This window comes from Ranitomeya variabilis, chromosome 1 (assembly GCF_051348905.1).
Source record: "Ranitomeya variabilis isolate aRanVar5 chromosome 1, aRanVar5.hap1, whole genome shotgun sequence".
NCBI lineage: Eukaryota > Metazoa > Chordata > Amphibia > Anura > Dendrobatidae > Ranitomeya > Ranitomeya variabilis.
This window is the reverse complement of record NC_135232.1, coordinates 1,049,408,389-1,049,435,860: the sequence shown is the minus strand read 5'-3', so window position 1 is coordinate 1,049,435,860 and position 27,472 is coordinate 1,049,408,389. Positions and strand designations below refer to the sequence as shown.

General features: G+C 43.3%; 2 protein-coding genes across 3 annotated transcripts in view; one reads left to right on the top strand and one right to left on the bottom strand.

The window, feature by feature from the left end:
- SCFD2 (sec1 family domain containing 2) overlaps positions 1–27,472 on the bottom strand; it is a 654,831-nt gene that overhangs the window by 220,726 nt on the left and 406,633 nt on the right. The gene's annotated exons all lie outside the window — the stretch shown is intronic.
- Positions 3,219–27,472, top strand: part of LOC143785399 (uncharacterized) — a 61,953-nt gene continuing 37,699 nt past the window's right edge. Inside the window, exon 1 of the mRNA XM_077274232.1 lies at positions 3,219–3,335. Within this exon, the coding sequence (XP_077130347.1) occupies positions 3,249–3,335 (87 nt within the window). The 5' untranslated portion in view covers positions 3,219–3,248. The remainder of the gene's footprint in view (positions 3,336–27,472) is intronic.

Genomic DNA, 27,472 nt, shown 5'->3' with positions numbered 1-27,472 from the left:
CCTCCTCAGGCCAAAAGCACAAGCCCCTATCACAGACATTTGTGCTGATGACCTGGCCTCCCACTTTATAGAGAAAATAGACAATATCCGTCAGGAAATCCGCTCCCAGCCACGCAGATCACGCTCTTTTCCGTCAGCTGCGCAGTGGATTCGCCTGTTGGACATGCGCACACCACTACGCCACCAACGGAAAGATGAGCAAGATCTGGGGGAGAAACAGCGCTGTCACCACGCCCATATGACCAGACCAGCGTGAGTGACAGCCCAAAACGGCGACTTTACAAAGGTATTTCGGCAGCTTAGGTGGGGAATAAAGGCACAAAAAATACACTAATGTAAAGCACAGCTCTGCCCCTATTTAACGCTATTTTTATCTCATCTTGAAAAAACGGGGTGACAGGTTCCCTTTAAATTATGAAAAGAAACATGAAAACATGGATCATAACTCTGTGGCCACGGATAGAAAACATATGTCAAGTTACCTAGTGATGTTAAAGGTACGAAGTCTTAAGGGTGATTTACAACAATTATTTTTTGACCCCATGAGCATCAACTGTTTTAAAATTAAGGGGCAGATTTCAGGCCATTAAAGGGGTGGTCCAGTCAAAACCGAAAATTCTGTAGTCACTCTCTGTAACTGCAGACTTATTAATCACGCTTGGGGCACGCACTGTGAAGATTCGCTGGTTTCAGACCTGGGACCGGAGGATATGTATGAGTTATACTAACTCCAGGCCATTGGGCGCAGCCTCGCTCCATACACTTGTAACACTTATATTGAGCCAACACCGTGCCCGCCAGTGGGCGTGTCTAACTAGAGGGCGTGGCCTCGCTCCATGTATGTGTCTGGAGAGTGAGGCCGCACTCATTGGCCAGGGGTATGTATCACTCATACACATCCTTGTCCCGAGTCTGCAAACTTATCTGGTTTTACTGGACCACCCCTTTAATGAGTATAGATCAGCAACATACAATTTACTTTCCTGTTTACAAAGGCTGATGAAAACTGATGGGAACAGAATGGTCATTAAAACGACTGTTCTAGCCCCATACAGCATCATACTGTCGGCAGCACATTCCCTGGTTACACTGAGCAATGTGCTGGTGAGAACGATGATATTTATGCCGGAATAACCGATCTGATCAGCCGACACTGACCTGACAAGTGTTTCTGCCATCAATCATTTCTCATCGACTTACCTCCCCTTAGTCCAGCGCCGGTCCTCTTCTGCTGTGTTTATTGACAGACTGCAGCTGTGACTACAGCACACGTCACTGCTGCAGACAATCACTGAGCTCAGCAGCCTCCTCCTGACTACCCCAGCATCACCGCTCATCCCAGTGATTGATTGCATTCGCCATGTATCATCAGGGACAGGGTGTGGAGGCAGCGCTGCAGTAGGAGATGATAAATTAATTCATGTTTATTTTTAAAACTGAAGTTTATAAGGTCAAATATTTAATTCTTCAAAAACCCCTTTAAAGCCTCTCTACCTTTTAATGGATAAAATAACAACCACAAAAAAAAATATACATATTCTACAGATGGGAGTCAGTGGTTGCACTAATAACCAAGTAGTATTTCAAGACTTTCTTTTTTAATGGTTTGGAGTTGTAGGGCAGTCACCTATAAGTGGCAGTAGAGAGACAGTTTTCTGAATTAAAAGTAGTGATAACGGTAACAATCTTCAACCACTAGGTGGCAGTCCATACCCGTGGAACCACATGTCTGTCCCGCACTGAAAGGCCTCATTATATTCCCATTGTACACAGTGTACTTTTCCAAAACTAAATAGTACAGCTGCTTTTGTTGGGATGCAGATGTTTTTCTGTGAGGCAGGTTGACCATTGCGGCGATACGACAAGCTCACAAAATAATACTCCGCCATATCGGACATCCTGGCACTATACCTTCACTTATACTAGGGTCTGAATTGGACAAAAAAACATCCTGTATCAGATATAATTAGAAACACTTTAAAGTGTTCAATTCCATTCTGAGTGCCCAGAAAACTGCTAATTATATCCATTTACTGTTTCTGTGTTTGCACAGGACCATACAATGTGCTCCATCCTAAATTTCATATACATCCTAAATCTTACACAGACGCTTTTCGTTACGGAGCCAGAAGAATGATGATATTATCTTCACAAGAAAAAATAAACACATGAAATGTAGTGTATATAAATATGCCAGTACAATGGGAGGCAGGAGGCGCTGGGTCTGCTTTGTCCTATGTAAAGGGCGGCAATCATTGGGTAGGAAATGCCACATCCCGGGGGTCACTGGCCTGTATGGAGAGCAGATGAGGCTGACCGTGACCTCTGGGGTGCTAGCAATCCCTGGCTGCCCCTATAACCAGTAACACGGTATACACTGAATAATGGGCATGTTCTGCCATTCACGCTCACTGGCTTCCAGTAGTGTGAAATCTAAGCCTGTTCTTGCAGCGTGTATAGTAAATCTCGCCTCGGCTGCACACTGATCACAATGTTGTCATGATGACAGATCGCTGCGTGGTCACATCTGGGATCCTGCTCTTTTTACACTTGGAGTTTTGGCCAACGGACGGTGACAGGAGCGCTGGAGACGCCGGACATCTCCATGCACTTCTCAGAACTGTGCTATAAGATTGTGTACGGCTCTCAGTGTTGGCTCTTATATTACGTCTTTGGCGCTCATGGGTTACCGCTCAGTGCAAAGCGAATGTGGATAGTGCGGTCTGGATCCAACTATAGGGAACCTGTCAGCAGCTTGTTACTCCCCGAGCTCATGTCATCTATGGCATCTGACCTTTGCTTATAAAATCCTTGTTTCTGTTTGTGCCACAAATGCAGCCGGGTCAGTACCGCACTTAGGGCATATGCACACGTTAAGTATTTGCAGCAGATTTTTCTGCAGGAAAAACCAGAGTGTTGGCTGGAAAAAAAGCTGCATAGTATAAGCATGTTTCTGATACATCTTCACCTAAATTTGAATTGGTGAAAAACTCTGCAAAAACACTAAAAGAATTGACATGCTGCAGATATGTAACAAAAAACCACAAAAAACACTTTGATCGTTCAAATCTGCCTGGAAAAATAAGCAGCATGTGCATGAGATTTCACTATAAAACACGGCACATTTTCCACCCCCCCAAAAAAAACACTGCAAGAATGCACTGTGTGAACTTAAAATGTAGAAATGAAACCCTTGAAATGTGTGGATGGTGAGAGCAGGAAGATGAAGCTGAGGAAATCACACAGAGATGAGTAACGCATCGAATCACCCAGGTCCGGCATCTAATGGGATCCTGCATGGCAGCCAGGCGGGGGCAGTGGTCACTATGGCGCAGGTAATCCCCGGCCCGGCACCTCTATCCTCAGCTGTAACCACAAAGCTCCTTCCTTATAGACTTTATAGGTACAGCTGGATCACCCCCATAGTTTTATTGTCCGTGCAGGGATGCAGAAGGGGTTACATAAGCCGGGCTGTGGAGCTTTTATTCATCTCTGCTTCAACTGCTAGAGTTTAATTAAGAAAGTGGAACAGACCCCCGAGCTGGGCTGTGGGTTTTAACTTGTGTCGCTACCGAAGAAAATGTCTCCGAGCAAATCAGCCATGTCCATCTCCTTGTAAGTGTAGTTAGTAAAAGCCTCTCTGAGGTATACAGCCCTGCTGAGCGGCCATACACATATACCAGTGGTCACACAATTACTTTAATATGTCAGATACCACTACAGGCAATGGGCACATCAGGTTTTCAATAATCAAGCTACTTGGATCCAACAACAGCGATACATCCTTAAAGAAGCACTCCTCCTCCTCTCATCAAAATAGTTATCCTCATAATATATTTCAGTCATCATATTATACAGCACTGTGCACTTACAATTGCTCATTTTGTCCTTCTACCCAGCTAATTCTTCTCTTTTCCATTAAGTCTATGACCTCACGTGACTAATAACTGAATAGCTGAATCCTTCTAAGCTCTGTGTAGAAACAGGAGGTAAATTTTCCCTGTATCAGTCACAGCAATTGTCCCTGGCAGGGGGAGGAGGGAGCAGCTGGGTCAGGAAACAAAGAGGGGAATGATAAATGTAAGGTCAAGAGACTTCCTGTTTCTACATAGAGCAGAGAAAAGCGAAGAACTGGGTAGAAAGGCAAAATTAGCAATTGTAAGTACACAGTGTAGAATATATATGACTGCAATACATTAAGAGGATGAAAACTGTGAGGGGAGGCAGAGGAGGAGTGCTTCTCTAAAGAGCTATCCTCCTTTTATTCACTGTTTTATTTGTTGTATAAATCAATTATACACATGAAAATAATAAACTTTGTAATATCTTATCAGAGACATCTACTTCTTTCTATTTTTTAGTGATCATTCATTCTCAAAATTCTCAATTTCACAGGTAACATTTCTCGGCAGTGAAGGCAGATTTTCCAACTACTGAGATAGGAGATGGCATTTTGTGCTCATAAAGGTCTATGGAGAACTGCAACTGCCATTTCCAGAGAACTTGCAGTAGAATGCCTGGTTCTGCCTCTAGCGCCTCCCTCCTCCTCCCCTCTCCATAGAATACTATGAGCACTAACTGCCATCTCCTATCTCAGTTATGGGAATATCTTCACTGAATACAGAGTTTACCTTTTACCTATGAATTGAGAGTAAAAAATTAATCCAGAAGGAAGCACATTTCTCTGATTAGGTAGATATATTACAAAATTGCTTGTTTTCATGTATGAAAAAAGATGTAAAAAGATGGTTACTCTTTACAGCTGTAGTAGATCCACTAATACCAAGCAAGTTGGACATTGTCATCCTACACCCATTGTATGACAGATTCAAATTGTGTCAGACAGATATTGACTTTTTATAGGGTCTGTCCAGCTCTGTCTAGGTTTCCATCAGTAGAGGTTGCTGGGCTATCCTTCCTGTAAGCCGAGGGCTTTACTGCAACTCTGAACCATGAAAACTGCAACGTCGCATCTAATGAACGTCACTGTGGTCCAGGAGGCAGATGACAGTGTGACCATGATGTATGTGACTGTCACGGAATATCATAACCCGCTGGATTTTTGGTTGCATGTGACTTTCATAGACAAGTTACATGTGATCTGAATAATTTGCTTGTGATCTGCCTTATTTAATACTTTTACAGCCAATTCACAACTCTAAAATAGTCAGACGTCAGCAAGTTCTTGACTGATCACAAAGACGTGTTAGATTGATGTCGTGTGAACAATATTTCTATGTAGCTCTAAAAAGTGATGGAAACATAAGCAGAACCCCGAAACAGAGACTCCGGGCTCACGTGTGAACATACTAAAGTCACAATGCTCCTAAGTGTCCGGTCTTGAGCAATAAAATACTCCATATCATGCTCCTTAGGGCTGATCATGCTCATTTGGGGTGTATGCAAGTCATTTCCTATTTCTGAAATTCTCAAATACTGGATTACTATCAAAATGTACTTTCCCTTTTAAATATACAGTACTGTGCAAAACATGTAGGCAGGTGTGGAAAAAAAGTGTTAATAGTTTATTTTTATCAATTAACAAAATGCAAAATGAATGAATTAAAGACAAACAGCCTCAATTCTTCCAGGTACACTAGTTCTTGTACACTGCAAATCGGCATGGATGATGTTCCAAACATCTTGGAGAACTAACCACACATCACCGTCGCCGGCAGACGCTCATTACTGTACTGCTTTCCAGAGTCTCGGCCACAAACTATCTTCTGTTGCATCAAAATATTTAAAATTTCAACTCATCAATCCAAAGCACCTGCTGCCATTTTTCTGCACCCCAATTCCTCTGTTATTGTGCATAGTTGAGTCGCTCAGCCTTGTTCTATGTGGAAGGTATGGCTTTTTAGCTGCTATTCTTCCTTGAAGACCACTTCTGGCCAAACAGTAGATCGGTGTAATGAATCCCACTGGTTGCTGGCAGTTCTGACTTGATGGCACTGCTGAACATCTTTCTATTTCAAAAAGAAGCATGATGTGTCTTTCATCTGCTGCACTAAGTATTCTTGGCTGACCACTACATCTACGGTCCTCAATATCGTCATGTTTTGATGTCCTCAATGCTGAGAAAAGCTAGCAGACACATCATGAAATATATAGTATTATCGAGTAGGAGTCTGATTGGATCCAGATTTATTTCTCAGCAGGATTACGACCCTACGCATTCAGCATAAAACAACAAGAACAAGAAGTCCTGGAAGTGATGATACGGCCCCCACAGATCCCTGATCTCAACATCATCGGGTCTGACTGGGATTACATGAAGAGAAAGAAGGATTTGCAGAATCCTACATCTACAGATCTGTGGTTAGCTCTCCAAGATGTTTTTAACAACTTTCCTTCCAGAGTTGCTTAAAAAACTGTGCGTACAAGTGCACCTAGAAGAACTGATTTTTTAATGCTGTTTTGAAGGAAAGGGCGGTCACACAAAACATTGATTTGTTTTAGATTTCTCTTTTGTTCATTCACTTTGTATTCTGTTAATGGTTTAAAATAAACTACGGTATTAACATTTCTAGTTTTAAAAGAACTTCGCAGCATTTTTTTTTTTACAGCTGCCTAAAACTTTTGCACAGTACAGGATGTGATGGCGTTGCGTATTGAGGTTTCTACAGTGATATTAGGAGCTTTACCTAGAACATTTGGCCAGACTGCAGTATTGGTCACATCTGAACGTATTTAGTTCAGTGTAAAAGAGTGCTCCAGATTATGAAACAGCTTTGCTTTTGGAAATGTTATTTGAGACAGACGCCTTGCCGTGCCTGACGTTTTTCATGAAGTTTCTGTAACTCGAGGAGGCCCGAATCATAATTTTAAATCTCCCCGTCTAATTTATGAAGCAGCAGTTCTTAGGCGGGTTTTCAATCTGCGGCCAACTACAGCAGGCGGGGTATCAGTTACCAGTGTGGAGCAGGGCAGCCATTTATCATCTGGTTAGCATTTAGCTAAATGGATTCCACCAAAATTTCTCTATAATAAAGAAATCTGATTGATGTCAACTAGCTCGGCCGTTTCAAGTGTCAAAAACATTTGCATGGAGGAGCGACCTACACGTTTAGCTTTGTAGTGAGTGCGCCAGGCATGCGGGCAAGTGCCACAGGGCAAACACTTCCAGAAAACGGAATATTTCTGGGAGATCACTAGGCTGTTTTGCACTGAACCGTCATTAGCCTCAGTGCCGTATTGCCAGGCCTTTATGACTAAAGCTGGGAATTATTAAAATGTCAAAGATCCCAGGGCACATTGTATAAATAATCATCATGTTAGGGGGGAACTGCCGTATAACGCGAGAAACATAGCAGAAAATGCCTCAAACTATGTGCAGATTCCCATAATTCTATGGAGGCCGCTCAGGGGAATGCCAACCTATAGGGAGCGTCTCCGAAGAAATTAATTAGAGAGACTGGTAATATGTGTTACATCTTATACAGCTCACTCCTCTCTCCGAACATCATGTAGTACATGAGACATGATTCTAAATGGATAGTACCACTATATAAAAATAATAATAATAACACACTCTCTCTCTATATATATATATACATCAAGAGAATGCCAAGAGTGTGTAAAGCAGTCATCAAAGCAAAAGGTGGCTACTTTGAAGAACCTAGAATATAAGACATAATTTCAGTTGTTTCACACTTTTTTGTTAAGTATATAATTCCACATGTGTTAATTCATAGTTTTGATGCCTTCAGTGTGAATGTACAATTTTCATAGTCATGAAAATACAGAAAAATCTTTAAATGAGAAGGTGTGTACAAACTTTTGGTCTGTACTGTATATATATATATATTTTTTTTTTTTTCATTTGGCCCTATTGTCATGCATACACATAAATTACATTTTCTAAACATGAAAGCCTGCTTTATTCAGTCCTGAAATTAAATTTTTCAATGCCTCCGTGACTCAATACTACTACTCCCCTGCTGTGAAAATATGCTGTGTCTGTGCACTTAGCCTAAAATATACACCAACAGCTTTTTCCTAAATATACTGTAAAGTTCCCATAGGCAATCATTCACCAGACGAAGGTCAAACATGCATCTGTCTGGCAGGTAAGCGTCTGCATACTGCTTACTTTAGTGGATTGTCAGGCCTTAGGGTACCGTCTCACATAACGATTTACCAACGATCACGACCAGCGATACGACCTGGCCGTGATCGTTGGTAAGTGGTTGTGTGGTTGCTGGGGAGCTGTCACACAGACAGCGACCAACGATGCAGAAGTCCCCGGGTAACCAGGGTAAACATCGGGTTACTAAGCGCAGGGCCGCGCTTAGTAACCCGATGTTTACCGTGGTTACCAGCGTAAAAGTAAAAAAAAACAAACAGTACATACTTACTTTCCGGTGTCTGTCCCCCGGCGTTCTGCTTCTCTGCACTGTGTCTGCGCCAGCCGGAAAGCACAGCGGTGACGTCACCGCTGTGCTCGCTTTCCGGCCGGCCGGCGCTCACAGTGCAGAGAAGCAGAACGCCGGGGGACAGACACCGGAATGTGAGTATGTACTGTTTGTTTTTTTGTTACTTTTACGCTGGTAACCACGGTAAACATCGGGTTACTAAGCGCGGCCCTGCGCTTAGTAACCCGATGTTTACCCTGGTTACAAGCGAACGCATCGCTGGATCGCTGTCACACACAACGATCCAGCGATGACAGCGGGAGATCCAGCGACGAAATAAAGTTCCAAACGATCTGCTACGACGTACGATTCTCAGCAGGGTCCCTGATCGCTGCTGCGTGTCAGACACAGCGATATCGTATGGATATCGCTGGAACGTCACGGATCGTACCGTCGTAGCGACAAAAGTGCCACTGTGAGACGGTACCCTAAGGCTACAAGTCTGCAGTCACTCTATGTCACTGTGTGCGCTGTGAGGATTCTCTGGTGCCAGCGTCAGGAGCAGGTGGTCATGTGACCAAAAGCAAGCGATTTGCATACTTTCAGATACATTCAGACAAGTCGTGTCCAACCTCACTCAATACAGTTGCACTGAGCGAGGCCGCATACGTCTAGTCGGCATGTGACTGAATGTATGCAAATCACATACTTACGGTCCTATGGTCCATTCATTCCACAGGCAGGCGTATACCTCTATAGCATATACACCTGACAGTGCCACACATACACCACACTGAGCTGATGGATATAGCTATAGGTTGGCACAGTGAAAGGAGCAAACAGGCACAGCTGATGGCATCACTGGGCACTGGAGTGTATACTTTTCTTTATGCCCTCACTAATCCTTGCCTTAATAGAACACGTTAAGGACAAACATGACAGCTGCTTCATTAAAGAAATACAAATGTAAAGTGCTTGTAAAAACCAACGTCTTTCCAATTTATTTCTTATTAAAAATCCTCTCCAGTCTCAAGAATGGAGGGAATTTATATTCTATAGTTTACTACTCATTGCTCAGGTTACAGACCTCACTCCTTACACTTGAATTGAGCAAGGTTGCGCCCCATCTAGTGATGCATCCACCCAGTGGGCGTGGCCTACTAGAAGGCGTGGCCTTGCTCCATACAAGGGTATGGAGCGAGGTCGCGCCCACTGTCTGGGAATATGTATAACTCTCCAGTCCCGCGTCTAAAACTGGCAAATCGCTCTAGCATACAGTACACATGCTTGGGGGATTCATAAGTAGGGGCAGCACGGTGGCTCAGTGGTTAGCACTGTAGCCTTGCAGCGCTGGAGTCCTGGGTTCAAATCCCACCAAGGACAACTTCTGCAAAGAGTTTGTATGTTCTCCCCGAGTTTCCTCTGGGTTCTCCGGTTTCCTCCCACATTCCAAAGACATACTGATAGGGAATTTAGATTGTGAGCCCCATCGGGGACAGCGATGATAATGTGTGTAAAGTGCTGCGGAATATGTTGGCGCTATATATAAAAATAAAGATTATTATTATTAGAGATGGGTGGACACCTGGAGGTTCGGGTTCAGCTGAACAATTACAAAAACTTTGGGTTCGGGTACCAGAACAATACCCAGACCCGAACCCCATTCACCTGAATGGGGGGCCCGAACATCCAGTATTTGCTGCACTGTAATGTGCAAGACAGGGTGGCAAACACTGCTTCTGAACGGTGGTGCAACCATCCCCGCTGGTTAGACAGCCGCAGTTCCCACGCTGTCAAAAGACAGCATGAGCGCTCAGCTGTGATCAGAGGTATAAAGTTTACACCCGTCACTGGTGTCAGCTGATGGGACTACTGTTCCCATCATCTGATGCCTGCTGCCGCTAATAACAGCAAAAGAGAAAAAAATCAAAAAGCCAAAATTATGTTTATTTGGTTGCTGCAACATTGCAATAAAATACAATAAAGGGTCAATACAAATGTCAAATCGGAATATGGCAACATTTTTTTTCCCTTACAAACTTTGGATTTTTTTGCTCCACTTAAATAAAAAAGAACTTATACATTTTCGGTATCTGCAAACTCATAATGACCCGGAGAATCATAATGGCAGGTCAGTTTTACCATATAGCGAACATGGTAAATAAAAAAACTCCAACTATAATTGTGGAACTGCAGTTTTTTTTGCAATTTAACAACAGTTAGATTTTTTCCTTGCTGTCCAATACACTATATGGTGCCCTTCAAAAGTACAACTTGTCCCGTAAAAAAACAAGTCCTCATACGGCCATACTGAGGGAAAAATAAAAAAAAAAGTTATGGCTCTGGGAAGAAGGGGAGCAAAAACAAAGAAAAAGGCAAAATGGAAATTGTCTGGGGGTGAAGGGGTTAAAATCTCTGGAGGCAGTTTCTCGGGGAGATCTATGTCCGTCCCATGGATCTTAACAGCTCATTTACACTACGGTTCTAAAGTTTAGGGTCACCCAGACAATTTTGTGTTTTCCATGAAAACTCATACTTTTATTAATCAAACGAGTTGCCAAATGAATTGGAAATCTAGTCCAGACATTGACAAGGTTAGAAAAAAAGATTTTTATTTGAAATAATAATTTTCTCCTTCAGACTTTGCTTTCGTCAAAGAATGCTCCTCTTGCAACAATTCTAGCATTGCAGACCTTTGGCATTCTAGCAGTTAATTTGCTGAGGTAATCAGGACAAATTTCACTCCATGTTTCCAGAACCCCCTCACACAAGTTGGTTTGGCTTGATGGGCACTTTTTGCTTACCATACGGTCAAGCTGCTCCTACAACAGCTCAATGGGGTTGAGATCTGGTGACTGCACTGGCCACTCCATTACAGATAGAATACCAGCTGCCTGCTTCTTCCCTAAATAGTTCTTGCATAATTTGGAGGTCTGCTTTGGGTCATTGTCCTGTTGTAGGATGAAAATGGCTCCAATCAAGCGCTGTCCACAGAGTATGGCATGGCCAAATGGAGTGATAGCCTTCCTTATTCAATATTCCTTTTACCTCGTGCAAATCTCCCACTTTACTAGCACTAAAGCAACCCAGACCATCACATTACCTCCACCATGCTTGACAGATAGCGTCAGGCATTCTTCCAGCATCTTTTCAGTTGTTCTGCGTCTCACACATTTTCTTCTGTGTGATCCAAACACCTCAAACTTGGATTCAACTGACCATAACACTTTTTTTTAATCTTCCTCTGTCCAATGTCTGTGTTCTTTTGCCCATATTAATCTTTTCCTTTTATTAGCCAGTCTCAGATATGGCTTTTTCTTTGCCACTCTGCCCTGAAGGCCAGCATCCCGGAGTCGCTTCTTCACTGTAGACGTTGACACTGGCGTTCTGCGTGTACTATTTAATGAACCATATAAATAAAGAGAAAAAAGGGGTGATCACCCCTGACGAAGCCACCGCTGTGTGGCGACACGCGTTGGGTGTCTGTTGCCCGCACTCACCTATGTTAGGGTACACATGCCCTTGTATGCTATTGTGCTCAGGACTGGGTTCTACGGGTCATTGCCTGCTCCTACACTTTGGGTCACCGGTCTCTCCCGCTTTGGTGGGTATTTTAATCCTGGTATGGTCACAGCATTTCTGTATAGTTTGTATCTTATGGATTGTGTTTATTACTGCTGTTTTTCAGGTTGTATGCCATCATGGGGTGCTGACACTTCTGTTATTTGACAGGCACCGTTAGCCAGTATTTGGACCATGGGGACAGTTTATCTGTAGCAATTGTGCTAGTTATAGGGTCGTTCGTTGTTCACTGTATTTGGCATGTGTATTTAACCCTTCATTAGGAGGTGCGGTGCTTAGGCCTTATTATAGGCTGTTTGGTTCAGGGATATGTTTGATCCCTTTTTAAATGTTTTTAAACGTGCTGTCTTTTGCATAAGTGTTCAATAAAGGTTGTTATTTTTTATATTTTACATCTATATGGTGGTGACTCCCACTCTGTCAGGTCTATCTTTTTTCTCTTTATTTATATGGTTCAGTTGTTATAGACCTGGGTTGAGTCCCACTGATCGTGGTGCCCCCACTGCTTTGTCTGATGTACTATTTAATGAAGCTGCAAGTTGAGGACCTGTGAGGTGTCGATTTCTCAAACTACAGACTCTAATGCACCTGTCTTGTTGCTCAGTTGTGCAGCGCGGCCTCCCACTTCTCTATCTACTCTAGTTAGAGCCTGTTTGTGCTCTCCTCTGAAGGGAGCAGTACACACCGTTGTAGGAAATCTTCATTTTCTTGGCAATTTCTCGCATGGAATAAACTTCATTTCTAAGAACAAGAATAGACTGTCGAGTTTCACATGAAAGTTCTTTTTTTCTGGCCATTTTGAGAGTTTAATCCAATCAACAAATGTAATACTCTAGATTCTCAACTAGCTCAAAGGAAGGTCAGGTTTATAGGTTCTCTAATCAGTCAAACTGTTTTCAGCTGTGCTAACATACTTGCACAAGGGTTTTCAAGGGTATTCTAACCATCCATTAGCCTTCTTACACAGTTAGCAAACACAAAGTACCATAAGATCACTGGAGTGATGGTTGTTGGAAATGGGCCTCTATACACCTATGAATATATTGCATTACAAATCAGACGTTTGCAGCTAGAATAGTCAGTTACCACATTAACAATGTATAGAGTGTATATCCGAATCATTTAATGTTAGCTTCATTGGAAAAAACTGTGCTTTTCTTTCAAAAATAAGGAAATTTCTAAGTGACCTTAAACTTTGGAACGGTAGTGTACATATTAAGAAAAACATGGATTTCTCTGGAATAAGACGTGCATCATTTTACTCAGCTTTCTATGACCTACATGCCCATATAGATGACTTATGAGGGTTGAACCTAGTAGTTCATATCTCCTCGGCTTTTCCACTCCTTTGTCTTTCTCGGGGCAGAGAAAGGCAGTGGAGACATGGTTCAGACTTACAACAATGCTTTCCATGACTCTGCAGCAGTGATTTTGGATATGAAGGCAAAGGGGCACCAATTGCAAATACAGAAGGAGCATTAGAAACCATTAGAAATCTATAGTCACATGTACAATGTTGAATAAAAGGTTCTTACAATTGAAAAATAAAAAAAAGTAATTATTTTGCCTGCATCTTCAAAGATTTAATCATTCAGTTTATAAAATTTTGCTCCAAATCTCAACTGGCCTTACATCTCTTGTACCCACTAAGTTAAATGTATCATAAACTATGTCTGAATGGATCGGGGGGGACATTACAACTTTACTCCACTACTTCCTACCAATAACAACCCAAGACAGCAAGAAGATCTAATCCAGCCTATGTCAATAATATTTCTATTCCCTGAACTGCTCTGCAGCTATTTCCTGTGAATTTGAATTTGCAAAATCTGTTCTCTAGATCATAAATAAACCTCACAAGGAATGTACAGAAAATCGAGGCATAACATGGTGCACGCTGACATGACACCACTGTGCAGAAACATGAAATGTTCCAGTAATGGGACCGGACTCATGCACATTTCTAGGTCAAAGGGATGAAGATTTTCTACTTCAACCTCATTAGAAAGTATGGGCATAACTAAAAAGATAGCAGACAGAGAAGATGGTGTGGGCCCCAACAACTAACGAGCCAACTGCATGCTGGGATACTCAAAAGAGTCGTCATCAGGGGGCAGCATCAGGGGGCAGAGGCTGCCGCAGTCTGCCCCGCCCTGAAATGAAGCGTCATCAGTGATGTCCGTTTCAGGGTCTGGGCTAGTCCAGCTCTATTGGGCATGAGTCAGTTGTCAATTCCTATGGATGCTCAGTAGCATACTGTCATATTGCACAGTGACAATGCGCTCCTTTACCGACTCTGAAGGGAAGTAAGGAGCTGGCAAGAGAAAGAACTGTCAGTGCGCATTGTAAGGAGAGAGCGAGCAGACACCAGAGCCGCCCCCACAAGTGATGTCACTCACGGGGGCGGTGCTGGTCTCTGCTCCCTTCTTCTCTCCTTACAATGCGCACTGACCATGCGCTCTCATTGCCGGCTTGTCACTTCTCCTCAGAGCCGGCGTGGGTGCGCATCATCACTGTGCACTGAGAAGAATAGTGCACAGTGACAGGATCCTACACAGCATGTGTCAGTTGTCAATTCTGACGGACGCTAAATAGGATCTTGTCACTAGCCGATACCCTGAAATGGACGTCACTGACGTCAGCCTCTGCCCCCAGAAGACGACTATTTTTTTTTTGTGACTATCCCAGCATGCACTGGGATTCTCAAAAGAAGCGTCATCACACAGGAAGTAGTAACAAAAAAAAGCAGTTAGATAGTGTAGTTAGAGAATTATGGGGACTTTAATTAAAGTATATTAGAAAATAGATTGTGGAATTAAATAGACAGATTTTTAGGGTTAAAATAAATGCTAGTTTTGGTCCAATATTTTGTGTCCACTTAGTTTAAAAATGGGCCAATAATGACCTCAACATAAAAATAGACACATACTCCCTACAGATTTCCAGCCATTACTCCAGAGCCAGGAGACCAGTGGGGAACATCGGCAGCAGTATGGCTGCTCTACCAGGGTCCAGCAGGGGAGCATGTGGATTGGCTTTTTGTTAGGGCTACCGCAAGCCCATTCTTAAACTAAGTGAAGTAACAGCTACAACACCTTCCTCAATGATTAATTAGATATATAGAAAAAGGAATTAGGCATTACTGTGATGAAATGTAAGTCATTAATATTAAACATCTTAAACATTAAACATGTAGTGTTACATGGCTGTCTACGTAATACAATATATAGATAAGACATATAGAAGGTACTTGTCCTCAGGGAACAATAACAATCTTTATGCATATGGTACCAAGACTTAAAAGGAGTCTGTCACCCCCAAAACTGAACGTAAACAAAGCCCCTATAAAAATCATACTGGCTCTATAGCTGTATAATTTAGTTTTAGATTAAAACCGCTTTAGTAGATATGTAAATGATGGGGCTCGGGTGCACCCTTCCATGGCCAAGGGATCTTTTCACTGTTCTGCCCCTGTCAATTGCCAGACTTCCCCCCTCCCTTTATGGTGATTGACCTGCTCACTTTGGATCTAAATTCCCAGTCCTTCACACACTGACACTTCCGGTGCCGAGGGCGCGTACAGTGTCGGTGGGTTCAGGTACCTTCTCATTCCTCTCTCCGGTATGTAGCAGCTGCTCATGGCACACAGGACAGCAAAGTGGCAGGTGGCCGATGCTGTATATCAGTGTGTGCATGCGCTCATCTTTCTCATGTATAAGCAGTCGCTCGCTGCACACAGGCTCACACAGTAACGGGGGGCTCCTACATACAGGAGGGGGGGAGAAGGGACAATGTTATTCCTCTCCTGTCAGCATCGGCCACTCACTGCTCTGTGATCCTGTGTGCAGCAAGCGGCCACTAAACACAGGAGAGGGATGAGAACGTGTACACACTGACATTGGGTTTTTTCTCATCTCTCTCCTGTCTGCTGCTTAGTGACCTTGTATGCAATGAGGGGCTGATGCAGACTTAAGTGCTGGGCTGGGGATTTAGACCAGGCAGCACGCCAAAGATAGCACTGAAATCGCTGCGCCCAAAGCGCTGCATTCAAATCACGCAGGTAAATCCACATGTGGTCATTGAACGATGTGGATTTACTGCATACAATACATTTCTAGTGTGGAAATTTCTGTTGTCGAGACTAGTGTCCCCGCAGCAAAAATTAACATGCTGCAGCTCGCAAACCCGCACCGCGGTGAGTCTATGCACAGTAGCCATGGGATATCTATAAATCCAATCCACTGTGCATGTACTATACAAGGCAGTGAAAGTGCGCCGCGTCCAAAACACTGCTATTCCTGTTTTGCACAATGGTCCAGTGATCTTTAACCCCTTCATGACCCAGCCTATTTTGGCCTTAATGACCTTGCCGTTTTTTGCAATTCTGACCAGTGTCCCTTTATGAGGTAATAACTCAGGAACGCTTCAACGGATCCTAGCGATTCTGAGATTGTTTTTTCGTGACATATTGGGCTTCATGTTAGTGGTAAATTTAGGTCGATAATTTCTGAGTTTATTTGTGAAAAAAACGGAAATTTGGCAAAAAATTTGAAAATTTCGCAATTTTCACATTTTGAATTTTTATTCTGTTAAACCAGAGAGTTATGTGACACAAAATAGTTAATAAATAACGTTTCCCACATGTCTACTTTACATCAGCACAATTTTGGAAACAATTTTTTTTTTTGCTAGGAAGTTATAAGGGTTAAAATTTGACCAGTGATTTCTCATTTTTACAACAAAATTTACAAAACCATTTTTTTTAGGGACCACCTCACATTTGAAGTCATTTTGAGGGTTCTATATGGCTGAAAATACCCAAAAGTGACACCATTCTAAAAACTGCACCCCTCAAGGTGCTCAAAACCACATTCAAGAAGTTTATTAACCCTTCAGGTGTTTCACAGCAGCAGAAGCAACATGGAAGTAAAAAATGAACATTTAACTTTTTAGTCACAAAAATGATCTTTTAGCAACAATTTTTTTATTTTCCCAGCGGTAAAAGGAGAAACTGGACCACGGACGTTGTTGTCCAATTTGTCCTGAGTACGCTGATACCTCATTTGTGGGGGTAAACCACTGTTTGGGCGCACGGCTGGGCTCGGAAGGGAAGGAGCGCCATTTGACTTTTTGAATGAAAAATTGGCTCCAATCTTTAGCGGACACCATGTCACGTTTGGAGAGCCCCCGTGTGCCTAAACATTGGAGCTCCCCCACAAGTGACCCCATTTTGGAAACTAGACCCCCCAAGGAACTTATCTAGAAGCATAGTGAGCACTTTAAACCCCCAGGTGCTTCACAAATTGATCCGTAAAAATGAAAAAGTACTTTTTTTTCACAAAAAAATTATTTTAGTCTCAATTTTTTCATTTTCACATGGGCAACAGGATAAAATGGATCCTAAATTTTGTTGGGCAATTTCTCCTGAGTACACCAATACCTCACATGTGGGGGTAAACCACTGTTTGGGCACATGGTAAGGCTCGGAAGGGAAGGAGCGCCATTTGACTTTTTGAATGAAAAATTATCTCCATCGTTAGCGGACACCATGTCGCGTTTGGAAAGCCCCTGTGTGCCTAAACATTGAAGCTCCTCCACAAGTGACCCCATTTTGGAAACTAGACCCCCCAAGGAACTCATCTAGAGGCATAGTGAGCACTTTAAACCCCCAGGTGCTTCACAAATTGATCCGCAAAAATGAAAAAGTACTTTTTTTTCACACAAAATTTCTTTTAGCCTCAATTCTTTCATTTTCACATGGGCAACAGGATAAAATGGATCCTAAAATTTGTTGGGCAATTTCTCCTGAGTATGCCGATACCTCATATGTGGGGGTAAACCACTGTTTGGGTGCATGGCAAGGCTCGGATGGGGAGGCGTGCCATTTGACTTTTTGAATGGAAAATTAGCTCCAATCGTTAGCGGACACCATGTCGCGTTTGGAGAGCCCCTGTGTGCCTAAACATTGGAGCTCCCCTACAAGTGACCCCATTTTGGAAACTAGACCCCCCAAGGAACTAATCTAGATGCATAGTGAGCACTTATAACCCCCAGGTGCTTCACAGAAGTTTATAACGCAGAGCCGTGAAAATAAAAAAATAATTTTTCTTTCCTCAAAAATGAATTTTAGCCCAGAATTTTTTATTTTCCCAAGGGTAATAGGAGAAATTGGACCCCAGATTTTGTTGTCCAGTTTGTCCTGAGTACGGTGATACCCCATATGTGGGGGTAAACCACTGTTTGGGCGCACGGCAGGGCTCGGAAGGGAAGGCACGCCATTTGGCTTTTTGAATGGAAAATTAGCTCCAATCATTAGCGGACACCATGTCGCGTTTGGAGAGTCCCTGTGTGCCTAAACATTGGAGCTCCCGCACAAGTGACCCCATTTTGGAAACTAGACCTCCCAAGGAACTAATCTAGATGTGTGGTGAGCACTTTGAACCCCCAAGTGCTTCACAGAAGTTTATAACGCAGAGCCGTGAAAATAAAAAATGTGTTTCCTTTCCTCAAAAATATTTTTTAGCCCAGAATTTTTTTATTTTTGCAAGAGTAACAGGAGAAATTGGACCCCAAAAGTTGTTGTCCAGTTTCTCCTGAGTACGCTGATACCCCATATGTGGGGGTAAACCACTGTTTTGGCACACGTCGGGGTTCGGAAGGGAAGTAGTGACGTTTTGAAATGCAGACTTTGATGGAATGCTCTGCGGGCATCAGGTTGCGTTTGCAGAGCCCCTGATGTGCCTAAACAGTAGGAACTCCCCACAAGTGACTCCATTTTGGAAACTAGACCCCCAAGGGAACTTATCTAGATGTGTGGTGAGCACTTTGAACCCCCAAATGCTTCACAGAAGTTTATAACGCAGAGCCGTGAAAATAATAAATGTGTTTCCTTTCCTCAAAAATATTTTTTTAGCCCAGAATTTTTTATTTTTGCAAGAGTAACAGGAGAAATTGGACCCCAAAAGTTGTTGTCCAGTTTCTCCTGAGTACGCTGATACCCCATATGTGGGGGTAAACCACTGTTTGGGCACATGCCGGGGCTCGGAAGGGAAGTAGTGACGTTTTGGAATGCAGACTTTGATGGAATGGTCTGCGGGCATCATGTTACGTTTGCAGAGCCCCTGATATGCCTAAACAGTAGAAACCCCCCACAAGTGACCCCATTTTGGAAACTAGACCCCCCAAGGAACTTATCTAGATGTGTGGTGAGCACGTTCAACCCCCAAGTGCTTCACAGAAGTTTACAACACAGAGCCGTGAAAATAAAAAATCATTTTTCTTTCCTCAAAAAAGATGTTTTAGCAAGCAATTTTTTATTTTCACAAGGGTAACAGGAGAATTTGGACCCCAATATTTGTTGCCCAGTTTGTTGTGAGTATGCTGATACCCCATATGTGGGGGTAAACCACTGTTTGGGCGCACGTCAGGGCTCGGAAGGGAAGTAGTGACATTTGAAATGCAGACTTTGATGGAATGGTCTGCGGGCGTCACATTGCATTTGCAGAGCCCCTGATGTGCCTAAACAGTAGAAACACCCCACAAGTGACCCCATTTTGGAAACTAGACCCCCGAAGGAACTTATCTAGATGTGTGGTGAGCACTTTCAACCCCCAAGTGCTTCACAGAAGTTTATAACGCAGAGCCGTGAAAATAAAAAATAATTGTTCTTTCCTCAAAAATTATGTTTTAGCAAGTCATTTTTTATTTTTGCAAGGGTAACAGGAGAAATTGGACCCCAACAGTTGTTGCCCAGTTTGTCCTGAGTACGCTGGTACCCCAAATGTGGGGGTAAACCACTGTTTGGGCGCACGTCGGGGCTTGGAAGGGAGGGAGCACCATTTGACTTTTTGAATGCAAGATTGGCTGGAATCAATGGTGGCGCCATGTTGCGTTTGGAGACCCCTGATGTGCCTAAACAGTGGAAACCCCTCAATTCTAACTTCAACACTAACCCCAACACACCCCTAATCCTAATCCCAACTGTAGCCATAACCCTAATCACAACCCTAACCACAACACACCCCTAACCACAACCCTAACCGCAACACACCCGTAACCCTAATTCCAACCCTAATCCTAACCCTAATCCCAACCGTAGCCCTAATCCCAACCCTAACCACAACTGTAACCCCAACACACCCCTAACCCTATCCGTAACCCTAACCACAAGCCTAATCTTAACCCTATTTCAAACCCTAGCCCTAATTCCAACCCTAACCCTAAGGCTATGTGCCCACGTTGCGGATTCGTGTGAGATTTTTCCGCACGATTTTTGAAAAATCTGCAGGTAAAAGGCACTGCGTTTTACCTGCGGATTTACAGCAGATTTCCAGTGTTTTTTTGTGCGGATTTCACCTGCGGATTCCTATTGAGGAACAGGTGTAAAACGCTGCGGAATCCGCACAAAGAATTGACATGCTGCGGAAAATACAACGCAGCGTTTCTGCACGGAATTTTCCGCACCATGGGCACAGCGGATTTGGTTTTCCTTAGGTGTACATGGTACTGTAAACCTGATGGAAAACTGCTTCAAATTCGCAGCGGCCAATCCGCTGCGGATCCGCGGCCAATCCGCTGCGGATCCGCGGCCAATCCGCTGCGGATCCGCGGCCAATCCGCTGCGGATCCGCGGCCAATCCGCTGCGGATCCGCTGTCAATCCGCTGCGGATCCGCGGCCAATCCGCTGCGGATCCGCTGCCGATCCGCTGCGGATCCGCTGCGGATCCGCGGCCGATCCGCTGCGGATCTGCTGCCGATCCGCTGCCGATCCGCGGCCGATCCGCTGCGGATCCGCTGCCAATCCGCGGCCGATCCGCTGCCGATCCGCGGCCGATCCGCTGCGGATCCGCGGCCGATCCGCTGCGGATCCGCGGCCGATCCGCTCTGTGTGCACATGCCATAACCCTACCCCTAACCCTACCCGTAACCCTAACCCTACCCCTAGTTCTAACCCTAGTTCTAACCCTAACCCTAGTGGAAAAAAAAAAAAAAAAAAAATTCTTTATTTTATTATTGTCCCTATTGGGGTGATAAAGGGGGGGGGGGTTATTTATTTTTTTTTTTATTTTGATCGCTGTGATAGAACCTACCACAGCGATCAAAATGTACCTGTAAGGAATCTGCCGACTGGCAGATTCGGCGGGCGCACTGAGCATGCGCCCGCCATTTTCCAAGATGGCGGCGCCCAGCGAGGAGACGGCCGGACACCGGGAGGATCGGTAAGTATGAAGGGGTGGTGGGGGGTGGATCGGAGCACGGGGGGGGGGGGGAACGGAGAACAGGGGGGGTGGGTCTGAGCAAGGAGGAAGCGGACAGGAGGACGGGGGAGCCGGCAGGCGGACGGAGGGGACCGGACCCCATAACGGAGGACGGGGGGGGCGATCGGTGGGCGTGGGGGGGGCACTTCAGTATTTCCAGCCATGGCCGATGATATTGCAGCATCGGCCATGGCTGGATTGTAATATTTCACCAGTTTTTTAGGTGAAATATTACAAATCGCTCTGATTGGCTGTTGAAAGTGAAACTGCCAATCAGAGCGATCGTAGCCACGGGGGGGTGAAGCCACCCCCCCTGGGCTGAAGTACCACTCCCCCTCTCCCTGCAGATCGGGTAAAATAGGAGTTAACCCCTTCACCCGATCTGCAGGGACGCGATCATTCCATGACGCCACATAGGCGTCATGGGTCGGATTGGCACGGGTTTTCATGACGCCTACGTGGCGTCATGGGTCGGGAAGGGGTTAAAAAAATAAAAAGTAAGGTAGCACATACAGCTCTGGCAAAAATTAAGAGCCCACCACATCAAAACCCTGTCATGGGCAGCCCAATCTCCAGACCTGAACCCCACTGAAAACCTCTGGAATGTAATCAAGAGGATGATGGATAGTCACAAGCCATCAAACAAAGAAGAACTGCTTACATTTTTGTGCCAGAAGCAGTGCGAAAGACTGGTGGAAAGCATGCCAAGACACATGAAAGCTGTGATTAAAAATCATGGTTATTCCACAAAATATTGATTTCTGAATTGTTGTTTGTAAATGATTATGAACTTGTTTTATTTGCATTATTTGAGGTCTGAAAGCGTTGTGTTTTTTTTTTCAATTTTGACCATTTTTCTTTGTCAGAAAAAAATACAACATTAATTGCTTGGAAATTGGGAGACATGTTGTCAGAAGTTTATAGAATAAAAGAACAATTTACATTTTACTCAAAAATATATCTATAAAGAGAAAAATCAGACAAACTGAACATTTTGCAGCGGTCTCTTAATTTTTGCCAGAGCAGTATACAATGTCAGCATCTGTGTGTCCAAGGATATAAAATGCATTTGGATGTAAGGAATATGGGGGTTACTCTTATATGAAGGGATCTTGTTCTGAGGAATAATGTACAAGGAGGAACAAATAAAGAAGAGTTAGATTAAGAATTGTGCTAAACCAGCCTAACAAAATGAGTTCCAGGGCACATCAAAACTGTGAATGCTGTTATATAACCCAGGGTAGCGCAGCCCAAAGAACTGGTCCAGCACAAGAAAAGTTTTAGAGATGGGAATGTGGATTTAGATTATTCCTTTAACGAGCTATTATGCTGAACATGTACATATGCATTTTACAGGTTTATTAGTCAACCGTAGCATGTCATTTGATAAGAAAAGTGTGTCTTCTGTAGAAACTCTATACAATAATATGGATTCTGCAATGTGTATCCCCTGGTTCCAGTTCTGTTTGCACTCAGCAGTTTTGTAATAGCACATATCAGATTTATTAACACAGATAACACCTCTGTGGATAAATAGGCCCTAGAACAACAGCTGTTTTGCTGTGGTGTTTATGGAGCACATATGGAAGTGTTGACTGGTGCTCCTTGGAACATGTAATTAGTCTTCAGTGTACACATCGAGGTCTGGCTCCAAGCAGCTGCAGGCTCATTTAGTGGATATATCTGCTTGTGGTTTATTAACATCTGCCTCGGACATTAAGAGACTAAGAACGTGCTGCCGTGGCCTCTGAACAGACATTTCTGTATTGGCTTGTAAATATTACTCATGCTGATGGGGTTTCAAAACGCTAGTAAGTTTTCCATGGTAGTTCTAAAAAACCATTAGGATCACTTTCACCAGTCTGTTTCCATCCTGTAGACCAGTTTCTTCAATCTCTCTAAGCCACAGATTGCAATAAACCATGTAGAGTACAAGTGTAATATGTGTATAAACTGTAATAGATACATTTACTGCTGGGAATTGTGTCATAATAAATTATTTATTTGTAATAACCTACGATTGCGAAGTGATTGCTCATTGGGTATCAGGAACTAACCGCTAGTTTTACCGGATCTAACACCAATTAATGGATCAAGTGTGGATGAGAAGAACAGATCAGGTGTCAACGAGAACAAGACTCCTGTGTGAATCTTCTAATTGGGATATCAAAAATGGAAGGATTTCCAAATGGGTCACTTAGAGCCAAACACTATGTAACCGGATTCATGAATGAACCAAGATGGATGAAGTCTTCACTCGCTACTTTATCCGTGCACCTACAGCGAGCCCTTGCCACTGTACATGCAGTTCAATCTGCAGGCCCCATGTCACAGAGCTCGAGACGCTGAGCAGAATCTTATATAGTTTTGTGGGAAAAGTTTCTGTATAACCAGAGTTTTACTCATTTCCATCCCTGCTGAATCTGGGCTTCTCGATTAAGTGGGCAGTCCTTGAACTTTCAATGAATAAAACCCAGGTTACACTGACTATTTTCCCACAAAACTATATATCCATCTGCTCAGCTTCTTGTGCTCTATGACATGATGAACACAGATTATAATTAATTTTCTGTGTGACAGGTTCCCTTTAAAATTTAAAATTTGATAGTGAATAAAGGGGTTTTCCACCTTTAGAAAATCAGACCCCAAAGTTTCTTGCCACAAAAAATAGCAAAATCAGATAGTGCTCACCTTCCTTACTCACCCAACCCCCAGCCCACCCCTCTCCTATCCGTGTCCGGCACCAGCTCTCCGCCGCTGCTTCGGTCTTAGTGTTTTGACTGCAGCAGTGAGTTCACATGGACAGCTCACATCACCGCTTCAGCCAATCACTGAGGTGAGTTGATTGGCTGCAGCAGTGATGCAAATGGTCAATGTTTCAACGCTGCTGCAGTCAAAACACTGAGATTGGAGCAGAGGCAGAGAGCCGATGCTGGACCTTAGAATGGAACTATTCAACTTAGTTATTTTACATGACAATAAAATGTTCGGGGTCCACTGTTAAAAGTGGAGAACCCCTTTAAATTAAGGTGAAGTTTTGGACACATCAGTCCTTCATTAATCATTAATTGTATTAAAAAGGGGAGGATATGGTGCAAGGCAAATCAGTCACAGATTGTCCAGCTGCTGCCTATGGAAAATGTAGAGCTTTGGATTGAGAGTGATCACAGAATGTCACCGGAGGAAGGTCTTCTATAGGATTAAAGGAACAGAAAACCTAGAAAATTTTATGAAAAATAATGGGCCCTCCTCAACCCTCATGCCCCCGTGAAACATGTGTCTGCAAATGGAGTGTCTTCTTTGACTTTTTATCCTATGTGACAAGACCCTTTTTAAAGGGATGATATTTTAGGATTGCTACTTCCAATAGGTGACACTAAAGTTCAAGGCCCCTTCCCCTTAAGAGGCAATTTATATTGCCAAAAGAGCATTGGTGCTCTCCATAAGGCTAAACTTAAGCTCTTAGACTCTTGTCAGAAGCCTCTCACCCAGCAAAATCACCAAATCAAACCTCCTGCTTTGCACAGATGAGGGGTAAACACCCCAAAAAACATATAGGCAAATGGAGTTTCTGGTTTGGCTTCCTTTCCTAAGTCATGTGGCAAGGCTCTTTAATGAGTCGATGTTGACTTGTAGGATTGCTGCATCCAATACATGGCACTAAAGTTCCAGTCTTCTTTCTCCCTAAAAAAGGCTATTTGTATAAATGTATATGGGATAATGTACTGAAAGGGATTTTTTTGTATTTTCCACATTCGCTGTATCTTTTATAAAAGTCTTTCTTTTATAGAAGTCTCATTCTGTTAGGAAGTATAGACTGGACCACTAGGGGGTTATATCTAACAGTGTGGTATCATCATGTCATAATGATAATAACATCATACGGGGCTTACTAATCATAAGAGGAGATGGTGAAGCAAGCAGGGAAGAAAAGATTTGTAGGGCTCTGGACTACCAAAGTGGCCGTAAACCCAAGTCCTGTAAATCTTTTGGCTGAAGTCTAGTAACTTGTAAATATAGGACACAATAAAATTGGATTCAAACGTACAAAGCACTTTTAGTACAGTTGAAACTGTACAATTCTGGACTGCCCATAAAGTTACACCTGAAACACGCTGCTACATTGTGTAGGATTATGAGAAAGTATAAAGAAATCAGCCAAGATATCAGGAAGAGAATTGTGGACTTGCACAAGTCTGGCTCATCTTTCGGTACAATTTCAAGATACCTAAACATGCCTTGTTCATCTGTACAAAAAATTATACGCAACTACAAACAAGATGGGAATGTCTAGTCATCATACCACTCAGGAAGGAGATGGGTTCTGTGTCCCAGAGATGAACATGCTTTGGTCCAATATGTGCATATCAACCCAAGGACAAAAGCCAAAGACCTTGTGAAGATAATGGCGGAAGCTGGTAAGATTGTGTCAATATCAACAGTGAAACAAGTACTGTATCAACATGGGCTGAAAGGCCACTGTGCCAGGAAGAAGCCATTACTCCAAAAGAAACATAAAAAAGCCAGATTAATGTTTGCGAATGCACACAGGAGCAAAGACCTTAATTTTTGGAGACATGTCCTGTGGTCTGATGAATCTAAAATGTAACTTGTTGGGCATAATGACCATTATTACATTTGGAGTAAAAAGGGAGAAGCTTGAAAGCCTAAGAACACCATCCCAACTGTGAAACACGGGGGTGGCAACATCATGTTGTTGGGTTGTTTTGCTGCAGGAGGGACTGATGCAATTCACAAAATACAGTACAGACCAAAAGTTTGGACACAACTTCTCATTTAAAGATTTTTCTGTATTTTCATGACTAAGAAAATTGTAAATCCACACTGTAGGCATCAAAACTATGAATTAACTCATGTGGAAATATATACTTAACAAAAAAGTGTGAAACAACTGAAAATATGTCTTATATTCTAGGTTCTTCAAAGTAGCCACCTTTTGCTTTGATGACTGCTTTGCACACTCTTGGCATTCTCTTGATGAACTTCAAGAGGTAGTCACCGGAAATGGTTTTCACTTCGCAGGTGTGCCCTGTCAGGTTTAATAAGTGGGATTTCTTGCCTTATAAATGGTGCTGGGACCATCAGTTGCGTTGAGCAGAAGTCTGGTGGATACACAGCTGATTGTCCTACTGAATAGACTGTTAGAATTTGTATTATGGCAAGAAAAATGCAGTTAAGTAAAGAAAAACGAGTGGCCATCATAAGAAATGAAAGTCAGTCCGAAAAATTGGGAAAACTTTGAAAGTGTCCCCAAGTGCAGTTGCAAAAACCATCAAGCGCTACAAAGAAACTGGCTCACATGAGGACCGTCCCAGGAAAGGAAGACCAAGAGTCACCTCTGCTTCTGAGGATAAGTTTATCCGAGTCACCAGTCTCAGAAATCGCAGGTTTAAAGCAGCTCAGATTAGAGACCAGGTCAATGCCACACAGAGTTCTAGCAGCAGACACATCTCTACAACAACTGTTAGGAGGAGACTTTGTGCAGCAGACCTTCATGGTAAAATAGCTGCTAGGAAACCACTGCTAAGGACAGGCAACAAGCAGAAGAGACTTGCTTGGGTTAAAGAACACAAGGAATGGACCTTAGAACAGTGGAAATCTGTGCTTTGGTCTGAGGATTCCAAATTTGAGATCTTTGGTTCCTACTACCGTGTCTTTGTGCGACGCAGAAAAGGTGAACGGATGGACTCTACATGCCTGGTTCCTACCGTGAAGCATGGAGAAGGAGATGTGATGGTGTGGGGGTGCTTTGCTGGTGACACTGTTGGGGATTTATTCAAAATTGAAGGCATACTGAACTAGCATGGCTACCACAGCATCTTACAGCGGCATGCTATTCCATCTGGTTTGCGTTTAGTTGGACCATCATTTATTTTTCAACAGGACAATGACCCCAAACACACCTCCAGGCTGTGTAAGGGCTATCTGACCAAGAAGGAGAGTGATGGGGTGCTACGCCAGATGACCTGACCTCCACAGTCACCAGACCTGATCCCAATCGAGATGGTTTGGGGTGAGCTGGACCGCAGAGTGAAGACAAAAGGGCCAACAAGTGCTAAGCATCTCTGGGAACTCCTTCAAGATTGTTGGAAGACCATTTCTGGTGACTACTTCTTGAAGTTCATCAAGAGAATGCCAAGAGTGTGCAAAGCAGTCATCAAAGCAAAAGGTGGCTACTTTGAAGAAACTAGCATATAAGACATTTTCAGTTGTTTCACACTTTTTTATTAAGTATATAATTCCACATGTGTTAA